At 49.7% G+C, this 15,321-nt stretch overlaps 1 protein-coding gene across 1 annotated transcript in view; it reads right to left on the reverse strand.

Annotated features, from left to right (window-relative positions):
* The window catches only part of LOC138528713 (tyrosinase-like), a 106,744-nt gene that overhangs the window by 62,794 nt on the left and 28,629 nt on the right, over positions 1-15,321 (reverse strand). Inside the window, exon 2 of the mRNA XM_069640566.1 lies at positions 7,457-8,261. Within this exon, the coding sequence (XP_069496667.1) occupies positions 7,457-8,245 (789 nt within the window). The 5' untranslated portion in view covers positions 8,246-8,261. The remainder of the gene's footprint in view (positions 1-7,456; positions 8,262-15,321) is intronic.

Consider the following 15,321-nt stretch of genomic DNA (forward strand, 5'->3'; position numbering starts at 1 on the left):
CAGAACCTTGTTAATGTTAATGATGGCACTGAGATGAGCAAGACAAGAAGAGTTCCGCAGAGTGCCCCAGAGGGACCAGTGCCTCAGTGGACCCTTCTGAATTGCTCAACTTGCTAAGACATCCACCTGCACTGTTAACTCGCCTGAACCTCACATTTGCATCGGTAGAGTCTTTCATTTAAGGGGAGGTTCCTCATGAGGGTTTGGGGGTGAATGGAGCAGATTAGACGGATGACTGTTTGCTTCATTTGGTTGAAGATGTCTTGGAACTGTGGATTGTTGGTGACTGAGACAAAGAGGATTTCTCACTGCGTTCTGTCCCACACGTAAACTTGAGCTTTGTTGATGACCGACGAGCGAACCCTGTCGTGTCGTCTCCCTTGATGAGTGTGGTGCAGGGCGCTGAGGGGCCCATGGCTGAGAGAGGTGTGCTGTGGAGGAAAGAGCTATCAGAAGAAACAAAGGAAGGATAAACAAGGTGTCACCGATAAATCAAAAAAGACCAAAAACAAAATGGTGGGAAGGAAGAGTGTCTCTAAGGGTTCGAGAGAATTCAGACGCCGCCAGCGTTCAATGTTGTCCCTGTCTGCAGCTTCCCTGAACCCCTTTTGACTTCCAATGAAGAGCAAACTCCCTTGGTTTCTCCTCTTTTGCAGTTGCCGGGTTCCTCTACTGGGGGATCAGTTACTCGGGATGTCGGAATCGAAATAATATTATACCTCGTATTGCATTGTTTGAATGTGTGTTGGCCTACGCCAAGTTGTCTAAAACATTGTGTAAATAGATTCCGCGGCAAGGTCTTGACCTTAATGTACTGTGTAAATCGCCATCTTGGATTTAGCCGCTATTTTAGGTTCTCTTGTAATGTGGAAGTCACCCTGAACATCAAAATGGAGGCCGAATGACATTTCGAGTGGGATTCTGGCTGTTGTGACCTCCACACACATGAATAAGTAATATGCCTGCAGGCCACTTGTTGGGGTCGCGAACTGAGACCTTGTCCTATCCCTGACCTATGTGTAAATGAACAACTGTATCAGTGGAACTGATCAAAATGCATACATTATGGGATTGACCTGGCAAGGAACCCTAGGCCTGGTCCTAAGAATGGTAACCCGCGAAAGGGTTGGCCAGAGCTGGATAAAGAGTATAAAACACAAGTATTCCAATGTACGGTCTCTCACACTAACGCAGTGAACTCTCGTTGAAGTTCGTTCTGTTACTCTGAGAGCCGAATAGCTATCCGTTTGTCAATTGACTTTTTGGTAATTGTTGTAGCTTTTGAATAAAGCACTTTGTATGTTCTTTGTAACCTGTGTTGGTGTGTTTCCTTTGGGCTTCCTGGCCTCATATCAATTTCTCTGTTTTCACAGGAAGGCTGTAGCTGGGGGGCAGGGGGTGCTGTGCCTTCTGGTGTAGTGGTGTCTTACAGAGTGACCCATCCATCGTTGAATCCCCCTTCACAGGCTATGTTTGTTTCATCTCAGGTAGTTCTATCATCCCAAGCTCCTTTGGACGCTAGGCATGGGTAACCTTTCATGGTTAGTGCTCGAAGGGGTAGTGGAGGGCATGGTGCCTGTCTTAATGGCTCCGATGAGCCACCCTGGCAAACTGCGCAGCGTCAACCCAAAGCCATGGCACCAGTATTCAAAAGGCGGTCAAGACATTAATAAACCTCGAGGAACTGACGAGGTGTGTACGAACCATTGTTCTTTTAACTCCCTAATCCTTGAGAAGTTACCTTTAGATCAGGGAAAAAAAAAAGTTTTGAGCATGGCAAATGTTTTACGCCTTTTGAAGGAGGAGCCAGTCCTTCCGCATGTCAACACCAGAGACATTTCCCGGGTGGAATTCTGGAATGGTTACTGCTAAGATAAGCTTATCCTTCACCGTCATTCTTGTTCAGTTCCGGAGCAAATAATAATGGCCTAACACCAATTAAGGACATGGGCCTTTTATATCGCCATATTTGTTCCAAAACCGGCTATGACGATTAACCACAGAGCAGAACCTAATCAACTACTAGGGGCCTGCCTTGAACCTGCAACTTCATCCCTGATTAAATGCTTTAATGATAAGGGTGCAAAACGGCAGGTAGCGAATTCCACTGAGGCTTGCATTATCTAAATGAGAATTTGAGCTGGAGTGGGTTTCCACCCTCCATGGGCAATAGCTCTCGTCAATTGAAGAGTCTCGGCACACTGGGCAAAGAACTCATACTTATTTCTTGCAATTGCAAAGGTTTTGCCCATTGATTCCAAAAGCAAAGAGTGGACTTAAGAGACAGCGAGAGACTTGGCTCCAGGAAGCACCTGCCTTAGATGGCTTCTGCCTTACACTTAGACCGTCATATAAGGGGGGCAAAGGGTCTCCTGCTTCTGCTCTGTTATTGGGGATGTGCAATGACCTTTTTGTTTCATCCACATTCATTTGCACAGGCAGTGGAACTAAAGTGGGATGTTTCTGTTTAGCCCCTCTTACACTATTGATACTTATATTGGAACTCAGTGAAGGTGTTACAGCAAGACTATTTTGATGCAATTGAAAACGTGATCTTTACCTGGCAAATTTAAAGAAATTCTAATTCAATTCTCATTTGGGTTGACCTGAATCCCTGGTGTGTCCCAACTAAGTGGAGGAGGTCGGCGACCTCGTGATAACGGTGTACAAGGGCACGGATGTGTGGAGGTTTTGCATTTCAAACTGAAAAGTGTTGGGTGACAATGTCCATCATCTCACTTGGGTTAGCGGACCTCAGTCCAAAGTTTTGGACTGCTTCTTTGTTTCAGAAGAGATGTTCTTAAGTGTTATGTCTTTGACCATTGTGTAGATCACAGTTCGTGGCCATTTTCTATTTGAAATTGAAGATGGAGACAAACATCCCATAGTCTTGGACACAAACCAAGGTGGGAACTGTATATCCTGGAATGGCAAAAACACAGGGACTTTCAATAACATCTAGTCTAACATGTACCCCGAAGACGATTTCAATGTATTGCTGGAAAAACTCCTGTATCATTTTTTGTTTGAAAGGTTTATGATCAAATGCAGTGCCCCAAACAGATAGTGGTTGCTCATAAACATTCCTACAACCCAGAGGTGCAACATAAGAAAAGGGAATTGCGTTGATCTTTGCGGAGCATTTAGGTAGCCGGTGCAGTCCCGTGTAATACCATCAGGAACGTGTAAAACAATTGGATTTGTCATCATGAATATAAACAGCTGATAAAAGATTCGCAGACAATGATCCAAGTTTTAGTCACTAAGGACAGTCAGCAATGAATGTTTGTGTCTAATAACTGCTGACATTTCATTCCAATCTCACGCCCAAGTAAATTCTATTTCTGAAAATAAGCGGACCGAGCAATTTCGAAAAATATACGATAATAAAACAGGCGAGTGTTAGGAGAGGACCCAACCTCATACTAGGGGGAGAGATCAGGGTGCAAAGGATGCCTTCATATTAGGGGGTGGAAAAGGGTGCATGTGAAGCCTTCATATTAGGGGGTGGATAAGGGTGCATGTGAAGCCTTCATATTAGGGGGTGGATAAGGGTGCATGTGAAGCCTTCATATTAGGGGGGAGATAAGGGTGCATATGAAGCCTTCATATTAGGGGGTGGATAAGGGTGCATAGGAAGCCTTCATATTAGGGGGGAGATAAGGGTGCATGTGAAGCCTTCATATTAGGGGGGAGATAAGGGTGCATGTGAAGCCTTCATATTAGGGGGGAGATAAGGGTGCATATTAAGCCTTCATATTAGGGGGTGGATAAGGGTGCATAGGAAGCCTTCATATTAGGGGGGACTGATAAGGGTGCATGTGAAGCCTTCATATTAGGGGGGACTGATAAGGGTGCATAGGAAGCCTTCATATTAGGGGGTGGATAAGGGTGCATGTGAAGCCTTCATATTAAGGGGTGGATAAGGGTGCATAGGAAGCCTTCATATTAGGGGGTGGATAAGGGTGCATGTGAAGCCTTCATATTAGGGGGTGGATAAGGGTGCATAGGAAGCCTTCATATTAGGGGGTGGATAAGGGTGCATGTGAAGCCTTCATATTAAGGGGTGGATAAGGGTGCATAGGAAGCCTTCATATTAGGGGGTTTTAAGGGTGCATAGGAAGCCTTTATATTAGGGGGAGATAAGGGTGCATGTGAAGCCTTCATATTAGGGAGGGGATAAGGGTGCATGTGAAGCCTTCATATTAGGGAGGGGGGTAAGGGTGCATAGGAAGCCTTCATATTAGGGGGAGATAAGGGTGCATGTGAAGCCTTCATATTAGGGGTTATAAGGGTGCATAGGAAACCTTCATATTAGGGGGAGATAAGGGTGCATAGGAACCCTTCATATTAGGGGGGAGATAAGGGTGCATATGAAGCCTTCATATTAGGGGGGAGATAAGGGTGCATAGGAAGCCTTCATATTAGGTGGGGTAAGGGTGCATATGAAGCCTTCATATTAGGGGGGGATAAGGGTGCATGTGAAGCCTTCATATTAGGGGTGAGATAAGGGTGCATGTGAAGCCTTCATATTAGGGGGGAGATAAGGGTGCATATGAAGCCTTCCTATTAGAGAGGAGATAAGGGTGCATGTGAAGCCTTCATATTAGGGGGGATAAGGGTGCATAGGAAGCCTTCATATTAGGGGGGAGATAAGGGTGCATATGAAGCCTTCCTATTAGAGAGGAGATAAGGGTGCATGTGAAGCCTTCATATTAGGGGGGATAAGGGTGCATAGGAAGCCTTCATTTTAGGGGGGAGATAAGGGTGCATAGGGAGCCTTCATATTAGGGGGGAGATAAGGGTGCATATGAAGCCTTCATATTAGGGGGGTATAAGGGTGCATAGGAAGCCTTCATATTAGGGGGAGATAAGGGTGCATATGAAGCCTTCATATTAGGGGGCGGATAAGGGTGCATGTGAAGCCTTCATATTAGGGGGCGGATAAGGGTGCATGTGAAGCCTTCATATTAGGGGCGAGATAAGGGTGCATAGGAAGCCTTCATATTAGGGGGGGGGTAAGGGTGCATGTGAATCCTTCATATTAGGGGGGATAAGGGTGCATGTGAAGCCTTCCTAATAGGGGGGGAGATAAGGGTGCATAGGAAGCCTTCATATTAGGGGGGAGATAAGGGTGCATGTGAAGCCTTCATATTAGGGGGGGTTAAGGGTGCATGTGAAGCCTTCATATTAGGGGGGGTAAGGGTGCATAGGAAGCCTTCATATTAGGGGGAGATAAGGGTGCATGTGAAGCCTTCATATTAGGGGTTATAAGGGTGCATAGGAAACCTTCATATTAGGGGAGATAAGGGTGCATATGAAGCCTTCATATTAGGGGGGTATAAGGGTGTATAGGAAGCCTTCATATTAGGGGGAGATAAGGGTGCATGTGAAGCCTTCATATTAGGGGGGACTGATAAGGGTGCATGTGAATCCTTCATATTAGGGGGGAGATAAGGGTGCATGTGAAGCCTTCATATTAGGGGGGGTTAAGGGTGCATGTGAAGCCTTCATATTAGGGGGGGGTAAGGGTGCATAGGAAGCCTTCATATTAGGGGGAGATAAGGGTGCATGTGAAGCCTTCATATTAGGGGTTATAAGGGTGCATAGGAAACCTTCATATTAGGGGAGATAAGGGTGCATATGAAGCCTTCATATTAGGGGGGTATAAGGGTGCATAGGAAGCCTTCATATTAGGGGGAGATAAGGGTGCATGTGAAGCCTTCATATTAGGGGGGGATAAGGGTGCATGTGAAGCCTTCCTAATAGGGGGGGAGATAAGGGTGCATAGGAAGCCTTCATATTAGGGGGGAGATAAGGGTGCATGTGAAGCCTTCATATTAGGGGGGACTGATAAGGGTGCATGTGAATCCTTCATATTAGGGGGGAGATAAGGGTGCATGTGAAGCCTTCATATTAGGGGGGGTTAAGGGTGCATGTGAAGCCTTCATATTAGGGGGGGGTAAGGGTGCATAGGAAGCCTTCATATTAGGGGGAGATAAGGGTGCATGTGAAGCCTTCATATTAGGGGTTATAAGGGTGCATAGGAAACCTTCATATTAGGGGAGATAAGGGTGCATATGAAGCCTTCATATTAGGGGGGTATAAGGGTGCATAGGAAGCCTTCATATTAGGGGGGAGATAAGGGTGCATGTGAAGCCTTCATATTAGGGGGGACTGATAAGGGTGCATGTGAATCCTTCATATTAGGGGGGAGATAAGGGTGCATGTGAAGCCTTCATATTAGGGGGGGTTAAGGGTGCATGTGAAGCCTTCATATTAGGGGGGGGTAAGGGTGCATAGGAAGCCTTCATATTAGGGGGAGATAAGGGTGCATGTGAAGCCTTCATATTAGGGGTTATAAGGGTGCATATGAAGCCTTCATATTAGGGGGGTATAAGGGTGCATGTGAAGCCTTCATATTAGGGGTTATAAGGGTGCATAGGAAACCTTCATATTAGGGGAGATAAGGGTGCATATGAAGCCTTCATATTAGGGGGGTATAAGGGTGCATAGGAAGCCTTCATATTAGGGGGAGATAAGGGTGCATGTGAAGCCTTCATATTAGGGGGTGGATAAGGGTGCATAGGAAGCCTTCATATTAGGGGGGAGATAAGGGTGCATGTGAAGCCTTCATATTAGGGGGGACTGATAAGGGTGCATGTGAATCCTTCATATTAGGGGGGAGATAAGGGTGCATGTGAAGCCTTCATATTAGGGGGGGTTAAGGGTGCATGTGAAGCCTTCATATTAGGGGGGGTAAGGGTGCATAGGAAGCCTTCATATTAGGGGTTATAAGGGTGCATAGGAAACCTTCATATTAGGGGGAGATAAGGGTGCATGTGAAGCCTTCATATTAGGGGGGGATAAGGGTGCATGTGAAGCCTTCCTAATAGGGGGGGAGATAAGGGTGCATAGGAAGCCTTCATATTAGGGGGGGATAAGGGTGCATGTGAAGCCTTCATATTAGGGGGGAGATAAGCGTGAAATGGATGCATTGATATTGGGGTGAGTAAATAGGAGGCATCATGGTAGGAGGGGGCAGTGTGGATAGGCGGGGTGAGCACATGATCTCAGAGGGGAGCAAAGGGCAAAGGGTCCATAGGAGTGGTGTAAGTTAGGAGCTTAGGGATGAGCGAATGGGAAGTTCTGATGTTAGGAGGTGCCAGAGAGGATTATAAGGCATCAATTGCAGTGGGGGGAGGGGAGCGACGTGTGAATATAAAGCGCTGATGTGATTGGAGGGAACGGCTGATATGTTGGGAGTGAAGGAAGGCCTGGGGGGCAATCTTCGATGTTGGGGGTGAGTGGAGTCTGGCGTCCATGGCCTCATGGCGCTACAGGGCGAACACAAGGAGTGCACGTGCTGTTACGGTGCGTGGCGGCTAGCAGGGAGCAGGGTGTGGGGCTGCATGAGAGGAGAGGAAGTCTGGGGGCTGGGGGGCACGGGGCCTACCTTCCAGTAGGAGAAGGGGCTCTCAGGGCTGTAGGAGCCATCGGGCATGGTCTTCCCCGCCATCGTGTCGTTGCAGACGCCACACGTGTTGGTGTCCATGGTCCAGTTCCAGCAGCAGATGGCCCAGTTGGGGTTGCAGGTCAGACTCTGCATCTCGGCCTGGTAGTAGAGCAGGAACATGCGATGGAAGGTCAAGAAGCAGGGGGACTCGTGGGCCAGGTCGGTCCGGGACTGGCCGGCCATGCGCGGGCTGCTGCGGGACGCCTGGTTGTGCATGGCCACGTAGCAGTCGTGCACGGTGGCGCGGGAGTAGACGAAGCTGGAGGTGTTGGTGTAGTCGCCCTTCTCCAGCTTGCAGCACCAGGTGCTCAGCGTGTACTTGGAGAGCACCACGTCGGCCAGGTAGCGCGCCCGCTCCGTGCAGTTCTGCTGCCGACACTCGCGCCGCACCACCGTGCGCTCCTGGCTGCAGGTGGGCCCCGTGCGTCTGGGGTGGCACCAGTCGCACGCCGGGCCCCAGTAGGGGAAGTTGCACCGGCACACCTGGTTCCAGAGCCCGGAGGGCCAGCGCAGCCGGCGGTCCATCGTGTTGTCGTTGTAGGGGGTCGTGCCAGGGGTGTATGTCAGGCAGCTCCCTCGGCCCGAATTGCTGTTGCACGGAGAGTTGTCGGCCCCTACGGGGCAGCAGGTCTTGCTGTCCAGGGCGGTCTTGGTCAGGCACTGGCACGGGAACTGGCAGGACACGAGAGTCAGGCCGCAGAGCAGCAGGAGGTGCATGGACAGCAGCATGGCTGGGCGCAGGGACCTGCAGGCAGAGACAAGACAGCAGGGGTCAGAGACATCCCCCGAGTGCTCCCCCCACCTGGCAGCAGAGAGGCTGCAGTGTACACCCTAGGACCCCATGCCAAGCCTTGACTGGCTAGCGGGCCATACTTGCCAACATTCTGAAATAATAACACTATGCATAACACTGGGCCTCATTACGAGTATGGAGTTAGCCATACTGCTTCTAGCGCCATGGCTATGCCCAGAATGGGTACCGGGCACTGGGCCTGGGTTCCATAAATAGGGAATTAACAGGCCATTCCAACCTCGGAGGGCCTGGTATTTCCCCATTCAGGGAACCCGGACACGGTACATCCCCATTCGAGCCCCCATAGGGCTCGATGGGAATGAGGAAGACGCTAACAACAGGCCCGTTAATGACGGGCCGTTGTTAGCATCCTGGTCTGCTAGTGGGTACCGCTAAGGACACCTGGTTTTACCAGATGTCCTTTGCGGGACCCACAAGCAGACCTCGTAATGGGGCGGTAGATGGATAACGTGGCTGGCAGCTCTACCGGCGCCATTATCCCTTTACCGCCTTCCTTGTAATGAGGCCCAACGACATCACAGAAAATACAAAACATACATTGATGGCACCACTGGAGCATTCTAAAATACACAACCCTTCACACAGCAGAGCATGGAAAGATGTTCCAATGTTTAAAATGAATAATTCTGAATGGGAAGTTAACACTGAATTCAATGACCTAACTTCACAGAAGGTAATCACACAGAGCTGGCAGGCAACGCTTGCCACTGCTCTGTAGCTGGAGTCCAGGCAGTACATGTGTATTCCTGCAGTGCAAGATGAAAAACTGAACAACATGGAGACCGATACCCTCCTCAGTCTGATAGGCAGATGCTGTGTGATAGTGGTACGCTCTGCCAATTGCCTTCACTGGTGGTTCTACTAAGGTAGGGCAGTCATGTAGCTGTCCGGTCACTGGATTGGTCTGAGCCCATCACTCAAAGTAACCACTTACCCGCGCAGCCCACAGTCAGACTAATGTATTGCATCCTTCGTCCTGGCCCAGTCTCAAGCAGCCTGCCTTAGACTCACAGAAATTACCGGCCCCTGTAAAAAGCGGTAGGATCTGTCACCCAAAGCTGTAGGTGGTAGGAATGCTTAAAAAGCAGTAGCCTACTGCCTAAATCTGTAGGTTTGGCAAGTATGCTGCCCACCTCTGAGCTGCCAGCTGTGCACCTGCTGTGAGCAAGGACGTGTGTGCTACTCACATAGTGCCCACGTGTCCTGCGCCTTCAGCCTCGGATGCCCTTCTTATCGGAGGACATGGCGCGGCCCATGAGAAGGAGCACCCAAGGAGCCTCCAGGCTGCCCCTCTGCAGAGCGCCTGCTTTGTTTGGGACAGTGGCTTGGATTGGTCGGGGTCTAGCCAGCCTCTAATTGAGGCGCCTCAATGCAGGCATAAGAAGAGGCACTCGGAGGCTACTGCCCATGTGTGGCAGGAGCAAGGCCCTGCACACAGAGAGCATCTGCACCAGCATGGCAGGGGCTGCACTTTGCTCTACCACTCCGCATAGTTTATTTCCTAATGTCCACTTCTTCATTTGGTATCAAGGTAAGCATAGGTGCGTATAATGTACATATGGACGTTCAGACAATATCCCCCCAGGCGCAGTGTGCATACGTGGCTCTGGTTCACATATGGGTAGGGCAGAGAGGGCACTCAAGGAAAGGGGGCCCGGGGGGGGGGCAGTAAGGAGAAGATGTGGGAGCAGGAGTTGGCAGGGGCAAGAGGAGGATATGAGATAGAAAGGCTCCCAGCAAAGGAAGCGGACATGGAGACCAGGGGTGCAGACCGGAAGTGGGTGCACCTTTGTATTTAAAGCCATTAACTATAAAGTCCGCATTTCGCAAAAGTAAGAACTCTCTTAAGAGGAGGAAAAGTAATACAGTAAAAGGTCTAGATTGCTCACCTTTGCTGGGGACAGGCTACATGTAAGCGCTTTGATTGAGTGAAGTGTGAGGGGAAGTCCGTTTTTCCGGATATGGATACATGCGCAGTGATGAAGTGATTGGGTCTGTGTTCATTGTCAAAGTGGATCCATAAATTGTAGGCCTTGGCTCTTGGAGTAAAGCACTCTTATTTCCATAGGAAACTGAATCAGGGAAGGGGAGTGACGTTGGACTTGGACTGTGGAAAAAGGCGACTTGGAGGGTGTCAGCATCAGGCAACAAAGAGGCATCTCCTGGCGGGTGGCAGAGAGATAGTTAAATATGCCCCCCTCCCACCCCACTCCCGCATGTCCAGGGTGAGGGAAGAAAAAGGAAATATGATCTGGGTGTCTTTGTCAAGGATGACATGACTTTACTCAGATCAGTGAATCTGGGCCCAGCCCTTGAGGGACACCCACTGGAAGGAGTATTAGAGTTCCACAAGATGGAGAAGCAGTGGCTGGAAAGCTAGGCTGCCACCCCATCGGGCAGTGTATCCTTGAAGTAAAGAGAGGATACGCTTAGGCGTGAGGAGGCATGATCCGCAGTATTGAAGGCAGAAGAGCGAGTGAATAGAATCCAGGTGGAGAAGCAGTGGCTGGAAAGCTAGGCTGCCACCCCATCGGGCAGTGTATCCTTGAAGTAAAGAGAGGATACGCTTAGGCGTGAGGAGGCATGATCCGCAGTATTGAAGGCAGAAGAACGAGTAAATAGAATCCAGATGGAGAAGCAGTGGCTGGAAAGTTAGGCTGCCACCCCATCGGGCAGTGTATCCTTGAAGTAAAGAGAGGATACGCTTAGGCGTGAGGAGGCATGATCCACAGTATTGAAGGCAGAAGAACGAGTAAATAGAATCCAGATGGAGAAGCAGTGGCTGGAAAGCTAGGCTGCCACCCCATCGGGCAGTGTATCCTTGAAGTAAAGAGAGGATACGCTTAGGCGTCAGGAGGCATGATCCGCAGTATTGAAGGCAGTAGAGCGAGTGAATAGAATCCAGGTGGAAAAGCAGTGGCTGGAAAGCTAGGCTGCCACCCCATCGGGCAGTGTATCCTTGAAGTAAAGAGAGGATACGCTTAGGCGTCAGGAGGCATGATCCGCAGTATTGAAGGCAGTAGAGCGAGTGAATAGAATCCAGGTGGAGAAGCAGTGGCTGGAAAGCTAGGCTGCCACCCCATCGGGCAGTGTATCCTTGAAGTAAAGAGAGGATACGCTTAGGCGTCAGGAGGCATGATCCGCAGTATTGAAGGCAGAAGAACGAGTAAATAGAATCCAGGTGGAGAAGCAGTGGCTGGAAAGCTAGGCTGCCACCCCATCGGGCAGTGTATCCTTGAAGTAAAGAGAGGATACGCTTAGGCGTGAGGAGGCATGATCCGCAGTATTGAAGGCAGAAGAACGAGTAAATAGAATCCAGGTGGAGAAGCAGTGGCTGGAAAGCTAGGCTGCCACCCCATCGGGCAGTGTATCCTTGAAGTAAAGAGAGGATACGCTTAGGCGTCAGGAGGCATGATCCGCAGTATTGAAGGCAGAAGAATGAGTAAATAGAATCCAGATGGAGAAGCAGTGGCTGGAAAGCTAGGCTGCCACCCCATCGGGCAGTGTATCCTTGAAGTAAAGAGAGGATACGCTTAGGCGTGAGGAGGCATGATCCACAGTATTGAAGGCAGAAGAACGAGTAAATAGAATCCAGATGGAGAAGCAGTGGCTGGAAAGCTAGGCTGCCACCCCATCGGGCAGTGTATCCTTGAAGTAAAGAGAGGATACGCTTAGGCGTCAGGAGGCATGATCCGCAGTATTGAAGGCAGTAGAGCGAGTGAATAGAATCCAGGTGGAGAAGCAGTGGCTGGAAAGCTAGGCTGCCACCCCATCGGGCAGTGTATCCTTGAAGTAAAGAGAGGATACGCTTAGGCGTCAGGAGGCATGATCCGCAGTATTGAAGGCAGAAGAACGAGTAAATAGAATCCAGGTGGAGAAGCAGTGGCTGGAAAGCTAGGCTGCCACCCCATCGGGCAGTGTATCCTTGAAGTAAAGAGAGGATATGCTTAGGCGTGAGGAGGCATGATCCGCAGTATTGAAGGCAGCAGAGCGAGTGAATAGAATCCAGGTGGAGAAGCAGTGGCTGGAAAGCTAGGCTGCCACCCCATCGGGCAGTGTATCCTTGAAGTAAAGAGAGGATACGCTTAGGCGTCAGGAGGCACGATCCACAGTATTGAAGGCAGAAGAACGAGTAAATAGAATCCAGGTGGAGAAGCAGTGGCTGGAAAGCTAGGCTGCCACCCCATCGGGCAATGTATCCTTGAAGTAAAGAGAGGATACGCTTAGGCGTCAGGAGGCACGATCTACAGTATTGAAGGCAGAAGAACGAGTAAATAGAATCCAGGTGGAGAAGCAGTGGCTGGAAAGCTAGGCTGCCACCCCATCAGGCAGTGTATCCTTGAAGTAAAGAGAGGATACGCTTAGGCATCAGGAGGCACGATCTGCAGTATTGAAGGCAGCAGAGCGAGTGAATAGAATCCAGGTGGAGAAGCAGTGGCTGGAAAGCTAGGCTGCCACCCCATCGGGCAGTGTATGCTTGAAGTAAAGAGAGGATACGCTTAGGCGTCAGGAGGCATGATCCGCAGTATTGAAGGCAGCAGAGCGAGTGAATAGAATCCAGGTGGAGAAGCAGTAGCTGGAAAGCTAGGCTGCCACCCCATCGGGCAGTGTATCCTTGAAGTAAAGAGAGGATACGCTTGGGCGTGAGGAGGCATGATCTGCAGTATTGAAGGCAGCAGAGCGAGTGAATAGAATCCAGGTGGAGAAGCAGTAGCTGGAAAGCTAGGCTGCCACCCCATCGGGCAGTGTATCCTTGAAGTAAAGAGAGGATACGCTTAGGCGTGAGGAGGCATGATCCGCAGTATTGAAGGCAGAAGAACGAGTAAATAGAATCGAGGTGGAGAAGCAGTGGCTGGAAAGCTAGGCTGCCACCCCATCGGGCAGTGTATCCTTGAAGTAAAGAGAGGATACGCTTAGGCGTCAGGAGGCATGATCCGCAGTATTGAAGGCAGCAGAGCGAGTGAATAGAATCCAGGTGGAGAAGCAGTGGCTGGAAAGCTAGGCTGCCACCCCATCGGGCAGTGTATCCTTGAAGTAAAGAGAGGATACGCTTAGGCGTCAGGAGGCACGATCCACAGTATTGAAGGCAGACGAACGAGTAAATAGAATCCAGGTGGAGAAGCAGTGGCTGGAAAGCTAGGCTGCCACCCCATCGGGCAATGTATCCTTGAAGTAAAGAGAGGATACGCTTAGGCGTCAGGAGGCACGATCTACAGTATTGAAGGCAGAAGAACGAGTAAATAGAATCCAGGTGGAGAAGCAGTGGCTGGAAAGCTAGGCTGCCACCCCATCGGGCAGTGTATCCTTGAAGTAAAGAGAGGATACGCTTAGGCGTCAGGAGGCACGATCTGCAGTATTGAAGGCAGCAGAGCGAGTGAATAGAATCCAGGTGGAGAAGCAGTGGCTGGAAAGCTAGGCTGCCACCCCATCGGGCAGTGTATGCTTGAAGTAAAGAGAGGATACGCTTAGGCGTCAGGAGGCATGATCCGCAGTATTGAAGGCAGCAGAGCGAGTGAATAGAATCCAAGTGGAGAAGCAGTAGCTGGAAAGCTAGGCTGCCACCCCATCGGGCAGTGTATCCTTGAAGTAAAGAGAGGATACGCTTAGGCGTGAGGAGGCATGATCTGCAGTATTGAAGGCAGCAGAGCGAGTGAATAGAATCCAGGTGGAGAAGCAGTAGCTGGAAAGCTAGGCTGCCACCCCATCGGGCAGTGTATCCTTGAAGTAAAGAGAGGATACGCTTAGGCGTGAGGAGGCATGATCCGCAGTATTGAAGGCAGAAGAACGAGTAAATAGAATCGAGGTGGAGAAGCAGTGGCTGGAAAGCTAGGCTGCCACCCCATCGGGCAGTGTATCCTTGAAGTAAAGAGAGGATACGCTTAGGCGTCAGGAGGCATGATCCGCAGTATCGAAGGCAGCAGAGCGAGTGAACAGAATCAAGATTTGGTAGAGGTGGGAGAATTGTTAGGGAGTATTCTCCAGAATGGCTAATTTCCCTTACTTACTGAGTCCCTCAGCAGCTTTGCTGGATTTCTAGGATTTTTTTTTTTTACCTGGTAAGAGTGTGAGCCTTTTTTTTCCCACTCTTACATGTGTTTTGCTGTGTGTGTTTTAACATTCTTGTGTTCATAGACTGTGGAGCCTCACCTACTCCACAGGCACCATCTTGTTACTGTGTGTTACACAGCACCTTCAGTGCAGTGACACAGGCTTGTCTTTTAGACTTCCCAACTCAGACACAATTTTCTGGGACTGACTGCTGTCTCCCAGAACATGTAAAGTTGCCATTGACTTTATTAGTCTCTTTAAAAAACCACATCCCAGTGCAAACTATCTTACATATAGTACTGGAAGGTTTAATACTTATCCCTTTTTGTCTGTTTCTCTTGGAGCATTGTTTCGCTCCCTTTTCATCAAGACTCAGCTGGTGGCAGTGATAACTACCCTATTTTTCCTACCGCGGTTATCTTAAATAACCTCGGTATTGTTTTAGGCTACCTTGGTAGCCTCGAACTTAAACCCGCTGGACCATATACGTTTTTATATGGTTCCGGCTGGGTTTATTTGCCATTTCTTTTTGAAAATTTCGTTCTCGTGTTTTACTCCGCGTGCCAAACCAGGTTTGGTTCCTTTGTTCACCGTCTTTTCACGGGCTTCTCCTTGGAAGCCCTCCTTAGGCACCTGAAAGTCTGGGTAGCAAGATGTGAGGGAGGGACTCAGTCCTGTTTGATTGGCTAGGTGACTGTCCCGCCAGGACAACCACCCTGTTGTGTGATTGACAGCCAGGCTGTGTGAATGGGGGAAAACTGCATAAAAAGCTGGTCTCTGGGATTGGAAAGGCAGAGTCGCCAATGGAACGAAAGAACCGACGAGTATGTGACAGAAGAGGACCCCTACAATGACTGAACCGCCCGGTGAAGCCCTGCTGCAGGTCCGAATCTTCAGACTCCAACAACAGCGAAGATCTACCAGGAATCTTCTTCCCCTGAGC

The sequence above is a fragment of the Ambystoma mexicanum genome, chromosome 7q, assembly GCF_040938575.1.
Source record: "Ambystoma mexicanum isolate Mex_15411 chromosome 7q, UKY_AmexF1_1, whole genome shotgun sequence".
Classification (NCBI taxonomy): Eukaryota; Metazoa; Chordata; class Amphibia; order Caudata; family Ambystomatidae; genus Ambystoma; species Ambystoma mexicanum.